Source organism: Solenopsis invicta, chromosome 5 (assembly GCF_016802725.1).
Source record: "Solenopsis invicta isolate M01_SB chromosome 5, UNIL_Sinv_3.0, whole genome shotgun sequence".
NCBI lineage: Eukaryota > Metazoa > Arthropoda > Insecta > Hymenoptera > Formicidae > Solenopsis > Solenopsis invicta.
Window position 1 is genome coordinate 27,333,110 of NC_052668.1, and position 18,725 is coordinate 27,351,834.

General features: G+C 38.9%; 2 protein-coding genes across 4 annotated transcripts in view; one reads left to right on the forward strand and one right to left on the reverse strand.

The window, feature by feature from the left end:
- LOC113004787 overlaps positions 1 to 18,725 on the reverse strand; it is a 204,049-nt gene that overhangs the window by 125,255 nt on the left and 60,069 nt on the right. The window lies entirely within an intron of this gene.
- Positions 1 to 18,725, forward strand: part of LOC105208141 (nesprin-1) — a 135,614-nt gene that overhangs the window by 74,970 nt on the left and 41,919 nt on the right. Inside the window, 6 exon segments of the mRNA XM_039449107.1 lie at positions 357 to 1,167; positions 1,239 to 1,397; positions 1,460 to 1,822; positions 1,919 to 2,029; positions 17,499 to 17,606; positions 18,211 to 18,516. Of these exon segments, the coding sequence (XP_039305041.1) occupies positions 357 to 1,167; positions 1,239 to 1,397; positions 1,460 to 1,822; positions 1,919 to 2,029; positions 17,499 to 17,606; positions 18,211 to 18,516 (1,858 nt within the window).

The following is an 18,725-nucleotide window of genomic DNA, read 5'->3' on the forward strand; positions in this document are numbered from 1 at the left end:
ACTTTTTTACTATAGCATTTTGATCCGCGAATTTCGGTACATCCTGTATATGCAATTTAGCTACTTACATTTCTTTGTATAATTGATATTATTCAATTTTTTATTTGAGAGGAAAATATAATATGACAGAGTATTGTAAAAAAAAGAGTAAAGAGTATTTTAAAAGTTTCAAAAATATATTTAATCGAGCTTATTGTTCCCGCGAATCGCCAATCTTCCCTTAAATGTCCAAATGTATTTACACAGAAGTCAAAGCGTTTGTATGACGAAAGTGTATTTTTAAGAGCCGCTCTGTGATTGCTGCGAGAGGCTTTTTCGTCATTCGTAGAGAGTCACGGTTCGAATCATCCTTTTAGACTCGTCGACTCGCTTCGTGGGAAGGCCGAGAAAGCGAACGAGGATCTGGAGGCGCTCGAGAACGTCGAACGTGAGATCGAGCGCCTGCGGAAGCGACTGAACGAGGCGCGCGAGAGCGCGTCGAACTTGTACGTTTACGGCGTTGATCAAGACGCGACCGAGATCGAACTTGGAGAATTGCGATCGCAGGTTGAGGATCTCGTCGACACCGCTAAGAAGTTTTCAGGAAGCATTAAGGCGCGGTACCAAGCTAGCCAGCAGCTAGTACCAAGTGACATTACCCAGCATCTGACCGCACTCGAGCTTTGTGCCGAGGCGACGGCACAAACGATGGAGGAGAAACAGAGAGAACAGAAACGTGCCAGGACCGTCAGATCGGACTATTTGACCGACGTGGATGAGGTACAGGCATGGATCCGTCAAGCCGAGCTCAAAGTGCAGGACAGATCGGTCGAGCCGGCCATTCTCAGGGAACACCTCAGACAAATACAGAACGAGCTGGGCACGATTAGCGACAAGCTCGAACGACTGACGAGGAACGGGCAAACCATCGTCAAGAACACGAGGGACGACGCCGAGAAGGAGCTGATCAACAGCACGATCGGCAATCTTACTGAACAGCTGGCGCAGGTCAGGAGTTGGCTGGAGGAGAAGAAACAAATCGTGGGCGACACCTTAGATGCCTGGCAGAGGTTCCTCACGCTTTACGAAGCCGTCAAAGCATGGACGGAGGAAAAAAGACAATTTCTAGTCGAGCCATTGAAGCTCAGCACTCTAGTGCAAGCCAGACAAAGACTGCACGAATACTCGGTATGTGAAGAAATTTTTCACGCTTTAGGTTGTGCGACGACGATTCGGTTGACACTTTCTTCGTTTTATAGACGGCAGTCAAGAGCTGCAAGCAGGTAAATAAAAATCTCAGTGATATGGGCAGAGAGTTGGAGAACATCGGTCAGGTAACTAGTGTAGGCGACCTACCGGAGAAGTTGGCCGAGGCGGAAGAGGGCAAGGTTCAGGTCGAGGGTCAGCTGTTGGAAAGGGTTAGTTCACTTCGACCGAAATTTTACTGTTATCAGGATTATCAAAAATCCCCATATTGCAGAACGCATTACTGCAAGAGACCAGCGAGGAATGGGAACAATGCGAGAGGAAGATGAAGGACGTGCGGAGCTGGATGGAGAAGGCCAGACAAACGCTGGAATCGCCACAGAATAAGAAGAAGCCGCTGCGCGATCAACATGCCATTCGCGAAAAGATGCTCAGCGATATCGCGATTCAAAAGACGAAAATCACGATCTCGGTAGAGAAGCTCGAGGTGCACTTTAGATCCGGTATCGTTAGCGACAACCGGGTGAAAGACTCCGCCGACGAGCTGATCGCCGAGCTCAATTCACTTCACAGCACCGTCAAAGAGCAAACAACCTCGCTAGAAGTTTGTTTAGCGCAGATAGATCAGTATCAACAGGTTAGCGAAACGGGGGAAAGTGGCGTTCAGCCTTCAGACAGTACAATATTTTCTTTTCTCTCCATATCGAGCGAGATTGTCTTGTTCCCGTTTCAGGAAATTCAACAGTTGAGACAACACATTGTGCAGGTGGAGCAGCAGCTTAGGACGGTGCTCAGTCCAACGTACATGCCGAATGACCGGGAAAAGGCTCTTCAAGAGCAACAGGTAGGCACAATCTTTCTTTCCCTGACTTTCTTATCACCTGCACAAGCGCGCTGAAGCAGCAATTGATTTTTGCATTTGCTCGATACCAACTCAAAACCACCACCAAGAGAACGCGTTGTTCAACTGCTCTTTAAATTACTGTATCGTGTAAATACGCGTAAATTGTCGGGGGTAGTTTTCTGCGTTTTCGCGATTATAAAAATCTCTTCTTATGTGAGTAGCATTTGCGTGATTAGAACGCACGTGACTTATAACTAACCGTCGATCGAGCCACTATTAACCACATAACTAGAGTTAACTTTTGAGTTATTTGCCATTTATTGTCATTCTTGCTACGTTAAAAGACAAAATAAAAGTTGTTTCTTTATGTGTCAAATAAATTCTGTAAATTTAAAATATTCTTGGATAAAATTCATGTACCATTCTTGTACATACTTTATATAAAATGACAAATTAAGAAATGGCTGATAACTACATGTATAAACGACTGGAAACATCTTTTTAAATAAGATATTGTTACCAAATTATAATCATGTATTTGTTTTAAAAATAATTGCAATTGATAAAACGATTAATTCAAGATGTTTCCACTGTTTATATTACACATCCATTTTTTTTTATCCTTCGTCCTATCTTTTCTTTTACGTGCGTATCTTATTTTTGTACTTTCATACGTCGAACGCTACATGGGGTATCATTGAACACACTAACATTACTTCCCATCGTGAATTTGACTCATTAATTGAACTTTATTGATCGCGCGTTAGTTGCATCGCGTTGATTTTCGAATTTAAATTAAATTATCGAACGAATATATCTAAAGCTTACGCAAGACTTTCTGAATTATCTTACTGTTAAATTTAATAATTTGCTAACATTTACTAAAATCGTCGTTTTTTTTCACAGCAAACGCAAATTGATTTAACTGATTAAAAAAAAATGATCTCTTTTTTTTATCTTGTTCATATGATGACACACATTCACGAATTGGAAATCGAATCTCAAAAATTTTCGATCTCGTGTTCATCATGGTGGTATACCGCTTACAGGGTACTGGTTGGTATCATGTTCTAACCACGTTGGTCCGTTTTCCTTTTCTCACATTTGCCCAACGTACACACGTATAATGTATTCCTCGAATCCTAGTTCTTAAGATCACTTAATCTTGCGAAACTTTTGTACTATTCTTTTGTATTCGTTTCTAAAGGGGATTACTTGATTTTGCTTGTTTTCTGTGTTTCTATTTTCTGGTTTTTTATCGTTTAACTGTTTCACACTTATCACGCGTGTACATCGCTACATCTTCGTATATACGCTCATCCGTGTATACGTGTATGTATACATATGCACACATACATGTATCTTTCTCTTTACAAACATACTTCTATCCATGTGTGCGCGCGTGTGTTTACGTAATAAGCAATCACGCACATACGCCACTTACGTTCTAGAATGAAAGACCACGTAGCAAAACGCGAAGTACTGTCGCACATTCACGTAAAGCGTGTCACGCACCGTTCACACGTATACGCATCCCTTACTTACGTGATCTTTGGATCTTTTACGTTAGACTTTTGTAATTCAGTAATAGCATACATAAGCCATAGGAAAATCAAGTGACCTCCGATGTCAGGACGCGTGTCGAGATCATGAGAGACACGCAGACGGGAAATGCGGAAAACTTTTTTTTTTCTTTTACAATATGCGTTAGTTCTGTTTGTTTCTGTTTGTTATTATTTCATTGCATTTATTTTTTTACCAGTTGTTTCATTTATGAATTTTTCTTTGCTGTACCCCTCATTCCTTCACACCCTTGCCACTTCCAACGATCGCCTGTGTTACTATCTGCCACTATCTCACGTCCCCGTACGCTATCTTCGTCATCATCTCGACCCTCTTGCGATCATCGTCATCTACGTTATCCTACGTTGTCACCGGGTTTGTTACCATTTCGATCGTCATTCATCATTCTTTGGTCGTGATTCTTTCGTGCTCTGCCCTCTTCTCCCTACTCAATGTCTCCATCATCGAAACCAACACGATATCTATATAACCATCCTCAATCCGTCCCTCTCGCTCGTTCGACGTGTTAACGCTCTCGATTTGTATTTGTGATTCCACACGCGGTCAGATCTACCGTGAGAAAATCAAATCCTTGCAAAGTAAAATCCAGGCGCGCACCGAGAGGTCTAAGTTACTCGTGCAGCGAGGCACACCGGATTTGGAGCCCTTGGAACCATGACAATAGAGATCTACCCCCGTTGAGCGAGCTTCGGCTCTCGTTGTCGTTATTTTCGTTTTTTTTTAGCTTCACAAATAAAGATTATGCTCGTCTATCATCTGTTCTGTAATTCTCACTCGCCTATTGTCGATGAATAACGACGACGACAGTCGTTGCTTGTCAAATTACACGTGCAAAATTTGATCGAACGCAACATTAACGATAAAGGCGAGATAGAAAGAAAAAAAAATATTCAAAGTGAAATCCGTTCTCGTCTTCGTCGTCGACGTTCTTCGATAAGATCGAACAACCTTGTTTTTAGTACCACGTAATTTTTCTAAATAAGTTTTTATCGAGCACTAATTTTCTAATAGATATCACTCTGTGAGATTACGAACGCGATTACGTTACCATGTATGAGTGCGCGTCTTTTGTCCTAAATATCTGTGCTTAAATAGCCATACGACGTGATTGAGTAAGGAAAAATAAAAGGCCCGTTTACTGTCAATCGAGTACTCGAGTAAGCATTCATTCATAAAACCCATTCATTTTACTTAAGTATCCAGAGAGGTTTTTTGACATACTCTAATGCGCCCTTCTCAAGCGAAAACCTTGGCTTTAAATACGATACCATCTTCCCCACCCCGCGATGAATGTAAAGAGACTTCTCAAAATTGACATAGTGTATGTATTCCATTGCTATGCCTTGGCTGACCTTCCGCGGTGGATAAAGCAGAGCCTGCAACAACGGGTGGAGGATTGGAAGCAACGCAGCAAGACGCTGGTGGATCAGATACACGCAGTGGATCCGTACTACGTACCCACCAACGAGTACCGGTTCATAGGCCAAGCCTCGTACGCCGATATCGCAGCGGGACGTACCAATAGTCCGAGCTCGAGAAACTGTAGCCCGTATAGACATCAACGAGAAGCCACTCCTCCTGTCATGATCGCGCAAGTATTACGACCTGCGGTTGTGCGGGCTCAAAAGTTGACTGGGGAATATCCATCTTCGTTGGACGAGGCACAAGTCGCAAAGACACAAACTTCGGAAAACGATGCAAACTTAGGCAAATCGAAATCGCAACTGCGAATCGAGACACGCGTGCAGACAACGAGCGATCAAGGCACTATCGATGTGGAAGAGTATCGGAAAGCTATACCCGAGGTCGTTGTCGAATCGTCGATGCCACGTCGTGGACGATCGCCCACGCGCAAAACAAACTCGTCCAGAATGAGAGACCCCAAAGTAGTAGCAAATCGAGAAGTCGATGGACGCGATGATCTTCGACCTGGAACGAATTCTAAGCAAGAAACACAGGCGGAGCCTACGAAGAACACTCTAGCACCGCGTGAAGAACGAAGAGGACGTTCGCCTAGTCCCATGTGGGTGCCCGGTTCTACCTCCTACGCCGACATCCTTCGCGGCTGTATACAGACCACGCAGGTCAACACGGCGCCTGCGCAGTCCTCCACACAACAGATGGTCTCTCTATCCAGAGAATCTCAATGCGGTCGAGCTGAAGTTCTTCGCGCGGAACAAGTAGATGTAGCGAATGCCAATAAATTACAAGAAATTACAGAGGTTCAACAAGTTGTACCGACGCAAGAGATAGAGGTGGAAAACGTGCAGATCACAGAAGCTTACTGTCCACCCCCTGAAATTTCTACGGAGAAGGAAGAGGATCAAAGCTACACCGAATCTGAGCCGACCAATTGGACCGATGAGACCATGCAGGATTACAATGTTCTGCAACACGTGGAACCTTATGAGAACGTGCCAAGACAGTCACAACCAACAGAGGTTTACGAGTATATGATACAGGAGACGATGCCGGAATTGGTAGGTTTCATCGAGTCTCATCTTGGAACGTATCCAGTGAGTTCGTATGTTTACGCGCCGTCTGGTCACCATCAGCAAATGCAGCAAATCGATTCAATAAATTTGAATCCTTATAATAGCGGCACCTTGGCTTACGCGCCGGAACATTACGTCGCGCAAACCGCGTATCTTGCGGCGTCGGACATTTATCAACAGATGCCGATGCAGCAACCCGTTAACGATATGGGACACGCAACCGCGATCTTAGTGGAAAAACCTGTCGAGGTGCCAGTAGTTAGACAATCTGAAGTTCCCGAAGACGCGATTGCGATTGAACCTATCGATAAGCCTGAACAGCCAAAATCTATAAATGTCCCGAATGTAGAAACATCCACGACGAGCAAAGCGGAAGAAAAGAACGCGCCATCGTTTAATAGTGTGGAAACTAAAGGGCAAACTTTTTCGTACGCGCAAATACTTTCGCAAGGGCTCAATCCGCGTGTCACTTCGACACGCATCGTCAGCGAATCGCCAGCAACAAATTATCCAAGTAAGGAGCGTTCTATTTCGCCGAAGGAGTCACTCGAATTATCATCGCGCGAATTATCACCGTTGCAAGAATCGAAACTCGAGCGAGATTTGCAAGCGTTCGCGGTTACGTCCGAGCAAACTAAACAATCCAAAGAGAACGACTGGGACACGATGAAGAAACGGGAGGTCAGAAAGAGGCAACAGCAACCGAATGACAAAACTAAACAAACGGATGAGAGAAAAATTCGCAAGCTTGTCGATAAACCAAATGAGAAACAAAAGAAAGACAAACTAAGTCCGCCGAAACAGTTGGAAACGCAAGACGACTCAATTCTCGATAAAATCAGCGACAGCCTAACGCAAAAAGATGAGAAATCAGCGCAGCAAGAAACGTCGGCCATTAATTTAAATACAAGTTCGTCGCAAGAAAAGAAACGTAAACAAAAGAGAAAGAAAATGGATAAATCGGTAGGAGATGAAATTGACAAAGCTCTTAAAGAGATTGAAGATATGGATAAACAGAAAACAAAATCTCAGAAAGACAAGCCAAAAGAACAAAGTAAAGAACAAAACAAATCTCGAGATTCTGTTAGTGAGACAGTAGAAAAATATAAAGACAATGCTGATAAGAAACAAGGTAAATCCGGTGAGAAGACCAGAAAATCGGGAAAATCTAAAGAAACAACAAATGTAAAAGAAACTGTGAAACCAATCGAAGCAAGCGATCAAAGTATTCTGAAAGATAATATGGAAGATAAAAGAGATGCAAAGGATGCAAAAGTCTCGGATTCCAAAAATGAAGAGGAAGTCCAAAAAGCTGTTTCAAAGGAAATGTTGAAAGATCAAATTCAAATCGATGACAATATTCGTATTAATTCTGATAAATCTGAAAATACAAAGAAATGTAAGAGCAAAATTGATAAAAATACGAAGACCAAAGGGCAAAGCAGAGAACCTTCAGAAAATAAACTCCAAGATCAATCGGACGTTTTAAGTAATAAGAAAAAAGATGAAACAAATATTGTCGATGAAACCAGTGTGGCCAAGATTGTAAAATTATCAGCCACTGAAAAGATCGAGTTGGGAAATGCAAATGAAATTACAAATATGCCCACAAAGATTGAAAATACAAGAAAACATAAAGATTCTTTAAGAAAGGAAAAGAACAAGACAAAGTCAAAAGAGGCAAAGTTGGAGACTGAGGACAGTAACGTAAATCAAGAAAAACTCGAGACCAGTACTAAAGAAATAATCGAGGATAAATCGTTGGAATCAGTTAAACCATTGGTTGATCTTGAAATAAAAGATCTTGATTCAAAGGCGCTTGATATTACAAAAGTCGCAACTGAAGTAAACGAAAACAGGAAGAGTAAAACTAATTCTCGAAAGAGAGATAAAACCTCTAAAAATAAAATAAAATCTGAGGCCACAATCGATACATCATCGATAATTGCACCAAGCGAAGCTTTGGACGAAATTAAATTAAGTAGTAAAATAAATGGTACCGAAAAATATGACGTTCCAAAATCGGAACAAATAATCGACGAAGCTAAAACTGAAATAGCAGCAACGGTAATTGAGGAAACTTCAAAAGAAGCCGTTTTATTGCCTAAAACAATTCAGCAAGTAGCACAAGAAATTGTGCAAACTGATATTACTTATAAAAATGATAAGACACATTCAGCTGATATTAAAGAGTCGACAGAGAGCAAACAATCGAAACACCAAACAGATGCTAAATTAGAAACGGAAAACTTTACAAGAGAAAATTTAGAAATCACAGATAAACTGAATGAAACAGAAACTATTAATAGCAAAATTACTGAAAAAGTTGGTAAACAAGAAGTGGAGAAATATCAGACAAAAACAACGAAACAGAAAAAATCCGAAAGGGCGAAGTCTAATGTTCAAGATAAAGACAAAAGAATAGAAGATAATACTGAAATATCTCCTATCGAAAATAAATCTGTTGAAAAGAAAGATGAACTTAATGTAGAATCTTTAATTACACCTACGATAGAAACTGTCGTCCAAGAGCAATTTACGAAAAAAACAAACCTAGTCGAGCAACATGTATCAGTATCTAATAACGGCTGTCTTGTTCAATCCAAAACAGATGATGAAAATAACCACGGCGCTAAAATAGACGAGGGCGAAGATATAACACTTGGCCAAGTTAATAAACGCGTGCCAGAAACTGTTTCTAAAGGTAAGAAAAAGGGAAAATCGAAAGACAAGGCTGTTATTCAATCTAGTCCATCAAAACACGAAGTAAAATCGACGGAAATCTCTAAATTGAAAGATGTGGTTGACACCGCGACAGCTACGATCGTAGAATTAGTTACATCGATAAGTGAAGAAGCGTCACACAATGAAACTACCAAACTCGCCACAGATGACGATAAATCAGAAGCAGCTTCAACTTCGGCTGCAAAACCGGTACCAACAGTACCAAAAACGGATTTGGCTATTTCAACAGTATCTGAAAATGTTGAAATTCTCTCTATTACAGAAACACTCCCCAAAGAATCTGAGGTTTCTTCAGAAATAAGTCACACCACTATGGACATGAAAGAAAAGTATCCGAATGTTAAAAATGGGAAATTCGATCATCGTCAAGAAGAAGCTATTAAAAATAAAGATATTAAGACCGACATAAACGATAAAGATTCTATAATAAAAGAACATATTGAGAAACCGAGAAATGTACCTAAAGGAAAGGCATCCAAACGCACGAAGAAAACAGAGCGTCCATCTTCTATAATGGAACAAACAAAACAGTCTTCCTCCTTTTACGACAAACTCCAAGAGGAGATCGTTTTCAATAGTAATTCAACGAAGAGAGAAGAAACTTTGAAGCTTATAATCAGTCCTGAACAAGAAAAGTTTAGTAAAAATTTATCTCCTCTTGCGAAAATGGATCATGTTGATATCAAAAAGACGCAAGAATCACCGAAAAAGGCTGACGCTGAAACTGAATTTGGTTCAAAAGTTTCGAATGATTCCGTCGATAAGGCTCAAGAATATGAAAAACACGAAATACATAGTAATTTGGAATCCGAGCAACCGTCTTCGACGGGGAAGGCTTTGATTATAGAGAAAACGGTTACTACCGTAACAACTACTACCAGTCTTCCAGGATCGGTAAAGGTCAAGCCACCCGATGTTAAGTCCGTTAAGTCGGTAGAGATCATAGAAAACATACCCCTTCCCAAAATCGTAGGTTCCAAAGTTACCGAGTTGATTACTTTGCGTCCTGAAACCGTTGAGGCTAGTCTTACTACTACTTACGCTAGGGTATCAAACGATTCTCTCACTAGTAGTTACTCTACGCAATCGAATCAGGCAGAAATTTCTCAAGGAGTAGGTTTAACTTCCGCGATTTCCACCGAGGACATCGTGATATCCGACGAATCGGCCTTGTTCGGTAGCGTGCGAAATAGGAGAAAGGTTTCGGGCATTTCAGAGAGTCGCGATGTGTCAAAGAAGTCTCCGTCAATAGTTAGCGCACCCGAGAATGAAGAGGAAGGACTAACTGCTCAATTAGATAACATGGAAAAATTGGGAGATCAGTTAAAGGTAGCAGTTCCTAAAAAGAAAAGCGAGAACGATAATATGAAAAAGGAAGATGCTATTATGACAACGACATCAGAAATAACCGCCGTTGACACTATTTCACAAAATGACAATATTATAGAAAGTCAAAGTATTAATAATTTTGTTAAAGATGATAATATTGTAGTAAGTGATAAAACCGGTCAAGCTGACTCAAATATTTTAATAGAGGAGAAGGATAAGTGCGTAGATAGAAATAAAGTCAGTATTGTCGATACAATAGCCGAGGTTCAAGAAAAAGTAGCAGATGAAAGCTTAGAATTTGATACGAGACATGAAAGCGAGTGCACGATCAACAAAGTGAAGAACAAAGAAATATCTGAAAGTATAAAAATGAAGAAAATAGTGCCTGAATATTTCTTAGATCTTATTAAACCGTACGCCGTGGACCGTCATGCTTACAACGATGCAGAAAGTAATTTTTACCGTTACTTCAAAGTCGTTAAAGTAGTAAAAGAACCACAACCACCTGCTAGTACAGTCCAGCAGACTAGACCAGAGAGCGTAGAGAGAATTGTACAAGAATCTGTGATGAAACCTGTTAAATCGGCGAATCAGGAAACGCGTGAAGCCGATAACAGAAGACATGTTTTTATTATGGAGGCGCCAAAGTATCCGATCGCCAGTTTTTATAAATTCGAATCGGAATGGGTTAAATCGAAATCCATCCCCGAAAAATCTGTATCCATTTCATCTGATGATTCAGAAATATCCATAAAAACTGCGATAGAGAGAAAGGAACAAACTGTTCGAGAAAAAGAAACAACAAATGCGGCGTCCGATCTTGCAGAAGGAACAAGTGTGATTAATATAGAGAAACTTAAAACGGTTGAAACAAGTGAATGTGAAGACAAAGATAAGAAATTGAACAATTCACAGCAATCTGTACACTTGGTGTCCGACGATTCGTGGATGAGTATTTTAGACGAATCAATGATAATCGAGGACGATTTTGACGATATAATTGATTTAGAAGAAAATACAATTAATGAAACAGTAAATGAACAACTGATAAATGTCGAAAGCCAAAAACAAACGGATAAAGTACAGGTGAAAGAAGAAGGATTATCCGGAATTATTTCAGAAGTTTTAGAAGATCCATTGTGCGTAAAATCAATTGAGGAAAATCAGACACCAACATTAGTTAGCACATCTGATAATGTGCCATTTACTGACGCGACAGATTTGATCAATGCTACAAGTGATTCAATGTCACAGATAAATACCGAAATTACGGAATTAAATGTTTCTGTTGAATCTACGGAAAAAGTCAGTGGCGATCAATTAACAGATACTGGAGCAATAATGGATACAGATACAGCAGACAAAACTGTTATGAAAAATAATGTTGAAATCGAGAAAGAAATTAAAGCAACGCCAACAAAGATATCATCCGTACACCTAGAATCTGATGATGCTTGGATGGCTCTTCTTGAGGAAGAAATTATAATTGATGATGATTTTGATGAGCTAAAAACACAAACAGTAAACGATGACCAAAAAATTGAAGAAGAAATTGAAAGGAAAGAAGTAAAAGCTGAACAACAAACTGACGAAAAAGAAATAGAAAAAGATAAGTTAGTAATTGGAAAACAAGAAGATAAGATTGAGCAGAAAAAAGCAATTGCTGAAAAGCAAGAAGGAAAAATTGAAAAAGAAATGATAACGGTAATGCCAGAAGAAATTCAGGCGGAAGAACCGAAATCCGAAGCTCTAAATAATACATCTCCAACAGAAATTGCTATAAAAGATGAATATCATGGTAGTATAAGAGATATTCAAAATAAAACTTCGATGGATGAAAAGCAAAGCGACAGAGCGGAAAATCAACCGCGGAAAAAGAAAGAATCGAAACACGATAAAGCTACGAAAACTAAAGCGAAAACTAAGACTTCGAAGAAACAAAGTAATATGACAGAAATTGAAACAGATGTTGTTGAGAGCGATTTATCATTGTTACAAAGTAACTCGGAAGAACATCAAAAGTTTGAAAACAATATAAATTCTAAAACAAAAGAAACAGAAACATCTTTGGCAATGGATGAACAACAGGCTGAATTGCATGAAGATAACGTTAAATCAAAACTTTCTTCAGACGAGTCTGTACCGCAAGCAAAATTGCAAGATATAATTGACGAAGAGTGTGAGAAGCCATTATCAAAACGTAAAGAGCGCAAGCCAAAATCTGATAAGAAATCTAAGAAACAAAACCAAAAGTCTGAGAATATTTCTAAAGAAAAATCAGTAACAGCGAAAAATGAAGATAACATAAAGAAAGATGCTAATATTTCTAAAGCGACGGAAATCGAAGCAGATGTATCCGAAACAACATCAATTGTGCAGAAGCAACGGGAATCAAAGGATGACGTGCCTAAATACGATAATCGATTAAATCCGAATGCAAAATCGTGGGCAGCCATTGTTGGTACAAGAGGCACAACGGAAACAGCTGACGTTTCGAAAGATGATTCTTCGAATACTCAGCCGTCTGCTGTTATCCATCAAGATACAAGCGACAATGCCACTAAGCAACTGGAAGCGTCAATTGTGCATGATTCCTGCGAAATTCCTGCAAAAGAAAAAACACTGATACACTCACCGTCATTAGAAAATCAAATAAGCAAAAATGTCAGCAAAGAATTAAAGACAACAATGGAAGACGAAAATGTCAAATCGATCACGGAAAAGTCGACAGTACCGTCGAAACAGCTTAAAGAGGGCAATAAATCTTACGCGCAAGTCACCGCTTCTTCCCGAAGAATTTCCCCTCAGACTTCTCAGGAAGAAACGATTAAATTTGTTCCATTGAAGACTGATCATTTAGCAATTGATGTGAATAGATCGATTTCAGACGAAATATACGAAGATTTTAATGCACAGAAGTTACAAAGTCCATTGGAACAGGACGATAAACAAGATGAAATGGTGGTACAGGGATCTTCTGATCACCAAACGGTTATTGGAAATCTCATTTCCCAAGAGGAATCAATTCCTTGGGTAGAAGAGGTGGAAAAAGAAACACTGGCCGTTGCAACCACCTCTGTTAGTCCTATTGATACAAAAGATAACGAAACATATATAAAACCGGAAAGTACATGGGCTGCAATAGTTGGTAAAAAATCTATAGAATCGCCAGAAATTAACGATATTAATAATGTCGAATCAAATCTTTCTAAATCGGAACAGATTCCAATGCAGGTCCAGATTTATGTGGAGGAGGCTCCTAAACAGGAGCCTATAAAAAATCTAGTTCAGGTGGATGAACAAGGTTTTATAGAATTTATTAACCGAAAGGAGTTACGCTCCAGACGTTCTAGATCGCGTTCGCGAAATGATAAACGAGATAACAGACATGCAATGGTAGAGAACTCAAATTCGGTTAGCAACGAGGAAATTAAACCGCTACATATAAAATCTAAAAATAGTGAAGATATTAAAGTCAAGGAGGAGATTGAAAATGAGATTAAACAGCCTGTGCAGAAATATGAGAATGAACAGAAAATAGTTGATGAGGGCAGCGAATTAGCAAAAGTTATTAAAAAAGAAAGCGTTAAACCATCTAAAAGCATCGATAAAGACAAGCAGGAAAATGAAGAAAAGAATGAAAGCAAAATGCAGTTTGCAGAAGATGAGAGTAAAGTTATTCAAGGAACAAAACCCGATGTAACGCTTAAAGGTAAAAAGAATAAATCAAAGAATAAGCCCGGTAAAGATTACGTGAAACAGTCGATTGAAGGCAAAGAACAAAAAGAATTAAAACATGTCGAAAAATCAAAAGAGGATGAAAAATCTGCAAACGAGAACGAGACAGAACGTAATAAGGTTCAATTAGAAAATATTGAAAATCAATCACTTAAGGACACACAATTAAGTAAAGATACAGAGCATACGCAAGAGAATAAATATAAGGATGTGAAAGCACTTCCGGTTGTAGATCAAGACAATGCTACGAAATCTAAGAAGAAGAAGAATAAAAAGGGAAAACTCGTAATCGAGCAACAGAGTGAAAATACTTCTCATAGGGACAAAGAGACAGTTATTGTTGGAGATTTGAAAATAGAATCAGCAGTAGAGTCAAAATTAGATGACGAAGTGAAAACAAAACTTGAGGAAGCACTTATTACACATGTGCCATGTAATATATCTACATACCCAGAAGATAAAATAACTTCAACAGAAAATATTAGCAAACAAGACAATACTGAACAGATTGTGATTGCTGAAATTACAGAGAGTATTGAACAGAAAATGATACTTGGTGAATCAAAAAATGCAGAGACGTGTCAAGAATCTCATTTAGAAAAAATAGAAAAAAATGTAATGGAAGAAACAGAAATTCCTAAACTAACGAAAGCGGAAAAACGGAAACAGAAGAAAAAAGTAAAAGCTCAAAGCAAATCCAATGATTTATCAGACGATATAAGTCTTGTCGAAAATATTGAAATTAAGGAACCGATTAAAGTGACAGAGGAAACTGCAAATCCTACACCATCAAAAGATAAATCGATACCCGAAACACAGTTTGTACAAATAAAGGAGATTGAGAAGCCTTCGGAGAAATCGGAAATTGTAGTCGAAAATGAAGTCTCACCTCCACAAATAACTTCGACGAAAGAAGGACAAACAAAAAGCTAAAAGCAAATCCAAATCGAAAAAGGAAAAACGACAAGAAGACGATAAAACCAAATCTCCACATTTGACACCAATACTTGCAGATGATTCAAAGGAAAACAAAACTGTATCTACTGCAGAAAATTCTGAGATCGTAAATTTGTCTAACGTAGTAATACGTGATATTACGCAGATTGAGAAAGAAAATGCCAACGATCGGGTACTACATAACGAAATGGCTGAAATTTTACAATCCCCGACGAACATAATCGACAAGAACGATTTCTCTGTTGCCACGGAAACAAATAAAGAAAGTGTTGAAGAATCAAAAGAAAATATCTCTGAAATGAAAGAAGCGCCCGCTGATAACATCACTTTGATAGAAAAAATTGAGTTGCCTCAAACAGAAGCACCGCATTCTGAGCCTGATGGCACTTTGGAACTGTACGATACTACAGTTAACAATGTCGCAAAAATAGAATCGGTGGAAACAAATAACTCCGTCGATGAAATCAGAATGGATACGTTCACTCCAATTGATCATATCCGCGTAGAAGTAGAGCCATCGAGTGACTCTATAAATGCAGCTATGAAACATTCTCCACCGTCAAATAAATTATCTTCAACTGTGCAACAGTCCTTCGAAGATGAAGAGAAATTAAAGCGCATTGCAAGCGTCGAACAAGAGAATGACGTTTTGGTGGAACCGCCTAAATCAAAAGTACAATTCTATATAGCAGATGAGATCTTGGTTCTGAGTCCCGATCGACGGAAGAACGTACCTTCAAAGTCCTTCTTGCAGGAACAATCGGCAACCGATTTGTGTAGCTCGCGGTTCCTGTCCATCGACGATGGTTTTTGGCCCGACAAACGACTCTATCACGAAGCCGAGCGTAATCATTTCGAGAGCTTAGCCTTGGACACAAAAAAGAGTCTCTCGCGCGATAATAAACGCGATTCCGACGATCGACATCGTCCCCGAGATCACGACGACGACAATTCAGGCGGTAGTGGGGGCGGCAGTAGATCACGGGATTCTTGTGGAAATTCGCGTTCCCTTCTGGGCATACCCCAGACAGAGCGTATGATAGCCGATTTACCCGGTGGTATGTGTAGCTGGAGCGACTATAGCACTTATCTATCGAGCGAGAGCGAGCGGACGATGGATCACAGTCTACCACTCGGCGCAGTCGAGGATCCAACGTTTGATTCGGGTTTATCTTTGGATTACTCGTTGCCGAGCGATGTCCAGCCATCTCCCGAGTTCCCCTCGTCATCCCCTCCCTCCCATGATCCACAGACTGAGTCGCGCTTGGAGTCTCTCGCAGACGCCGAAGTAACCCCGAAGGAATATCCCGTCTCTTCTTCGAGTAGCTTCCAAAGTCCTGATCATCCTAGCACTTGTACCACGTCGTCGACCTCTGCCCATCTTCGTCCACAATCCAAACTGCATTTAGGTAAAGAGACGAGGGAGGGATCCATGCAACAGTGCAGCCCGAACGGGGAGATGGAGAGAGAAACGACTAAAGGCGAGGCTGAAAGAAGGATACGCAGGATCCAGGTGCGATCACCGTCACGGCCAGTGTTCGGTCTTGTTTTAGTCGAATTTGAACCAAAGTCCGCTGCCATATGTATATATACATGTATATGTATATATACTTGTTGTATTTAGTTATCTGGATTGTCTACCAATGGTTTTTCGCTCTCTGTCTCTCATTTTGCAAAATGACTACGTTTTTTTTTCTTTTCTTGTTCGATTGAACCGAGCCCAATGTGTGAGATTTTCTTGTGTCGTCGATTACAGCCCGTGCATACATAAATATATCGTTGCTGCTGCTCTCCCTGTTGTTACTGTTATTAAATTATTATTACTATCACCCTGTTCTATAATTCCATCTAACAAAACATTTGTAGTTCTTTATCGATACATGTAACAGTTCGAAATTAATTAATAGAGGATATTCTTGTCATTCGCATGAAGTAGTGATAATATAATCTTCCCTTTGTAAAATACAGTTTGTACTGTTTGCATGCTTATTCCGCTTCCAAATATGTGCTTTTCATGTATGTTGTTATTTGTGATTGCTTTATATTACGCATAAAACACATTAAGTTTGAAACATTAATTTTTTATTACATGATATATACATATAATATATAAAGATTGTAATATTGAGAATTGATAAACAACCGATTATCAAGTGTCAACGAAGTAATTCATAAAAAATAATCGAGAACTATATCAATAACTCAGAAAATAAAAATGAATACGCAAAGCAGTTCCTAATACGCTCTTACTTTTGGTTGGTTGCTGGCAACTTTACGTGACAGGTCTTTGCATTCGAATTGCTTAACGAGGTATCTCGAAATTTGTTGATAACTTGCGTGACGAGGATTTATCTCTCCATACATAGCATCGATTTGTTTGTACATATTTCCATAACAGATACTGCAAGAGTTGTCATCATCGATGTGCTTTTATTGTATTTTGCAGTGTGGCATTTTGCAATGTCAGATAATATCTTCTCTTACAGGTTTTAAGAGTTTTCAGTTAATAAGATTAATATGCAGCGTGAAAACTGATTGGATTCCGTCGTGTGCACGGCATGATTGAAGTAGAAACAAATAGCGGTCGACAATGAAATTGCTAACAATTATTTGTGTTTTAGGATGTCGAAGAAGGCCTCGCTTCTCTACAAGCAAGACTTTCGAATCTCGAAGGAACAATGGCGCACTTGCCCCGAGACAGCATAGACTCTATGCTTTCATCGCTTATGGTAAGAATACAAGATAAAGTAGGAAGAAATTTATCAATGTAATCATTAAACATTTAATGGAAATAAAGTAAAATAGAAAATAAGAAAAGTAACAAATTTCTGTAAAATTCGTACTATTTTTGTCGATTAATTTTGTTGTCAGAGTTGGATAAGTTAATATTTTTTTCCCAACTAATCTAAGAGATAAAATTAATGGTATATATAAAATTAATTTAGTTAAAAGTAACTCGAGCAAAAAATTTAGGTTAAAAGTTAATTTCAAAAAGCATTATTTATATAAAAGTATAATGTGGTAATTTTTAAAAATTAGGTTACTCTAAGTAATAAAACAATTACAATATAAATCATCAAATAAATTTAATATTTTACATGTAAATTAAGTTTATGTGAAACATTGTTTTTTATATGGAAATTTTATGTGAGTACTATTTTCTTTTCTTACTTATTTAAAATTAACTGAGTTAATTTAAAAGTTCTTGATTTTTTAACTTTATTTAACTTTTAACTGTTTCATTACCCAATCCTGAATTTTGCTAAACGGAAAAGTATATTGGAAGAGAAGATTAATCTATTATAAAATTAAAACCCCTTCTATTTATTCTAGGCAATATTAACGGAACTTCATACTTATGATGAGGAAGCTACACAACTTCAAAAGCAATTACACGAAATACCTGCCGACATTGAGTCGCAAAGGCTCTTAGTAGCTTTAACGGGAATTCATACGCGCGTCACTTCTCTCGTCGATCAAGCAGAACAAGGGAGGGTGACTCTCGAACAGGCACGAGCGAGCCGAGAGAAACGCGACCAAGAAATTCATACGTACAAATTATTCCTCGAAGAGACCGATGTCTGGTTAAAAAATGTCATATCGAAACTACCTCAACAACATTCGGTTCATACCAGCAAGGTTTGTTTTCATTGTAAACTTCTAATAAAAAATATTTCAAGAAATTTTTTTTCTTCACTATATGTTAAACCGATTATTTTCGATTTTTGTTTTACATTTGACAAATTTGAAAAACAATTAAATTAGATACGTCTCTCTTAAAAAAAAGATTAAACATAGAAGGATTAACGTCGTTACTTTTAATTATAATTATTTAATTAATTTAATTA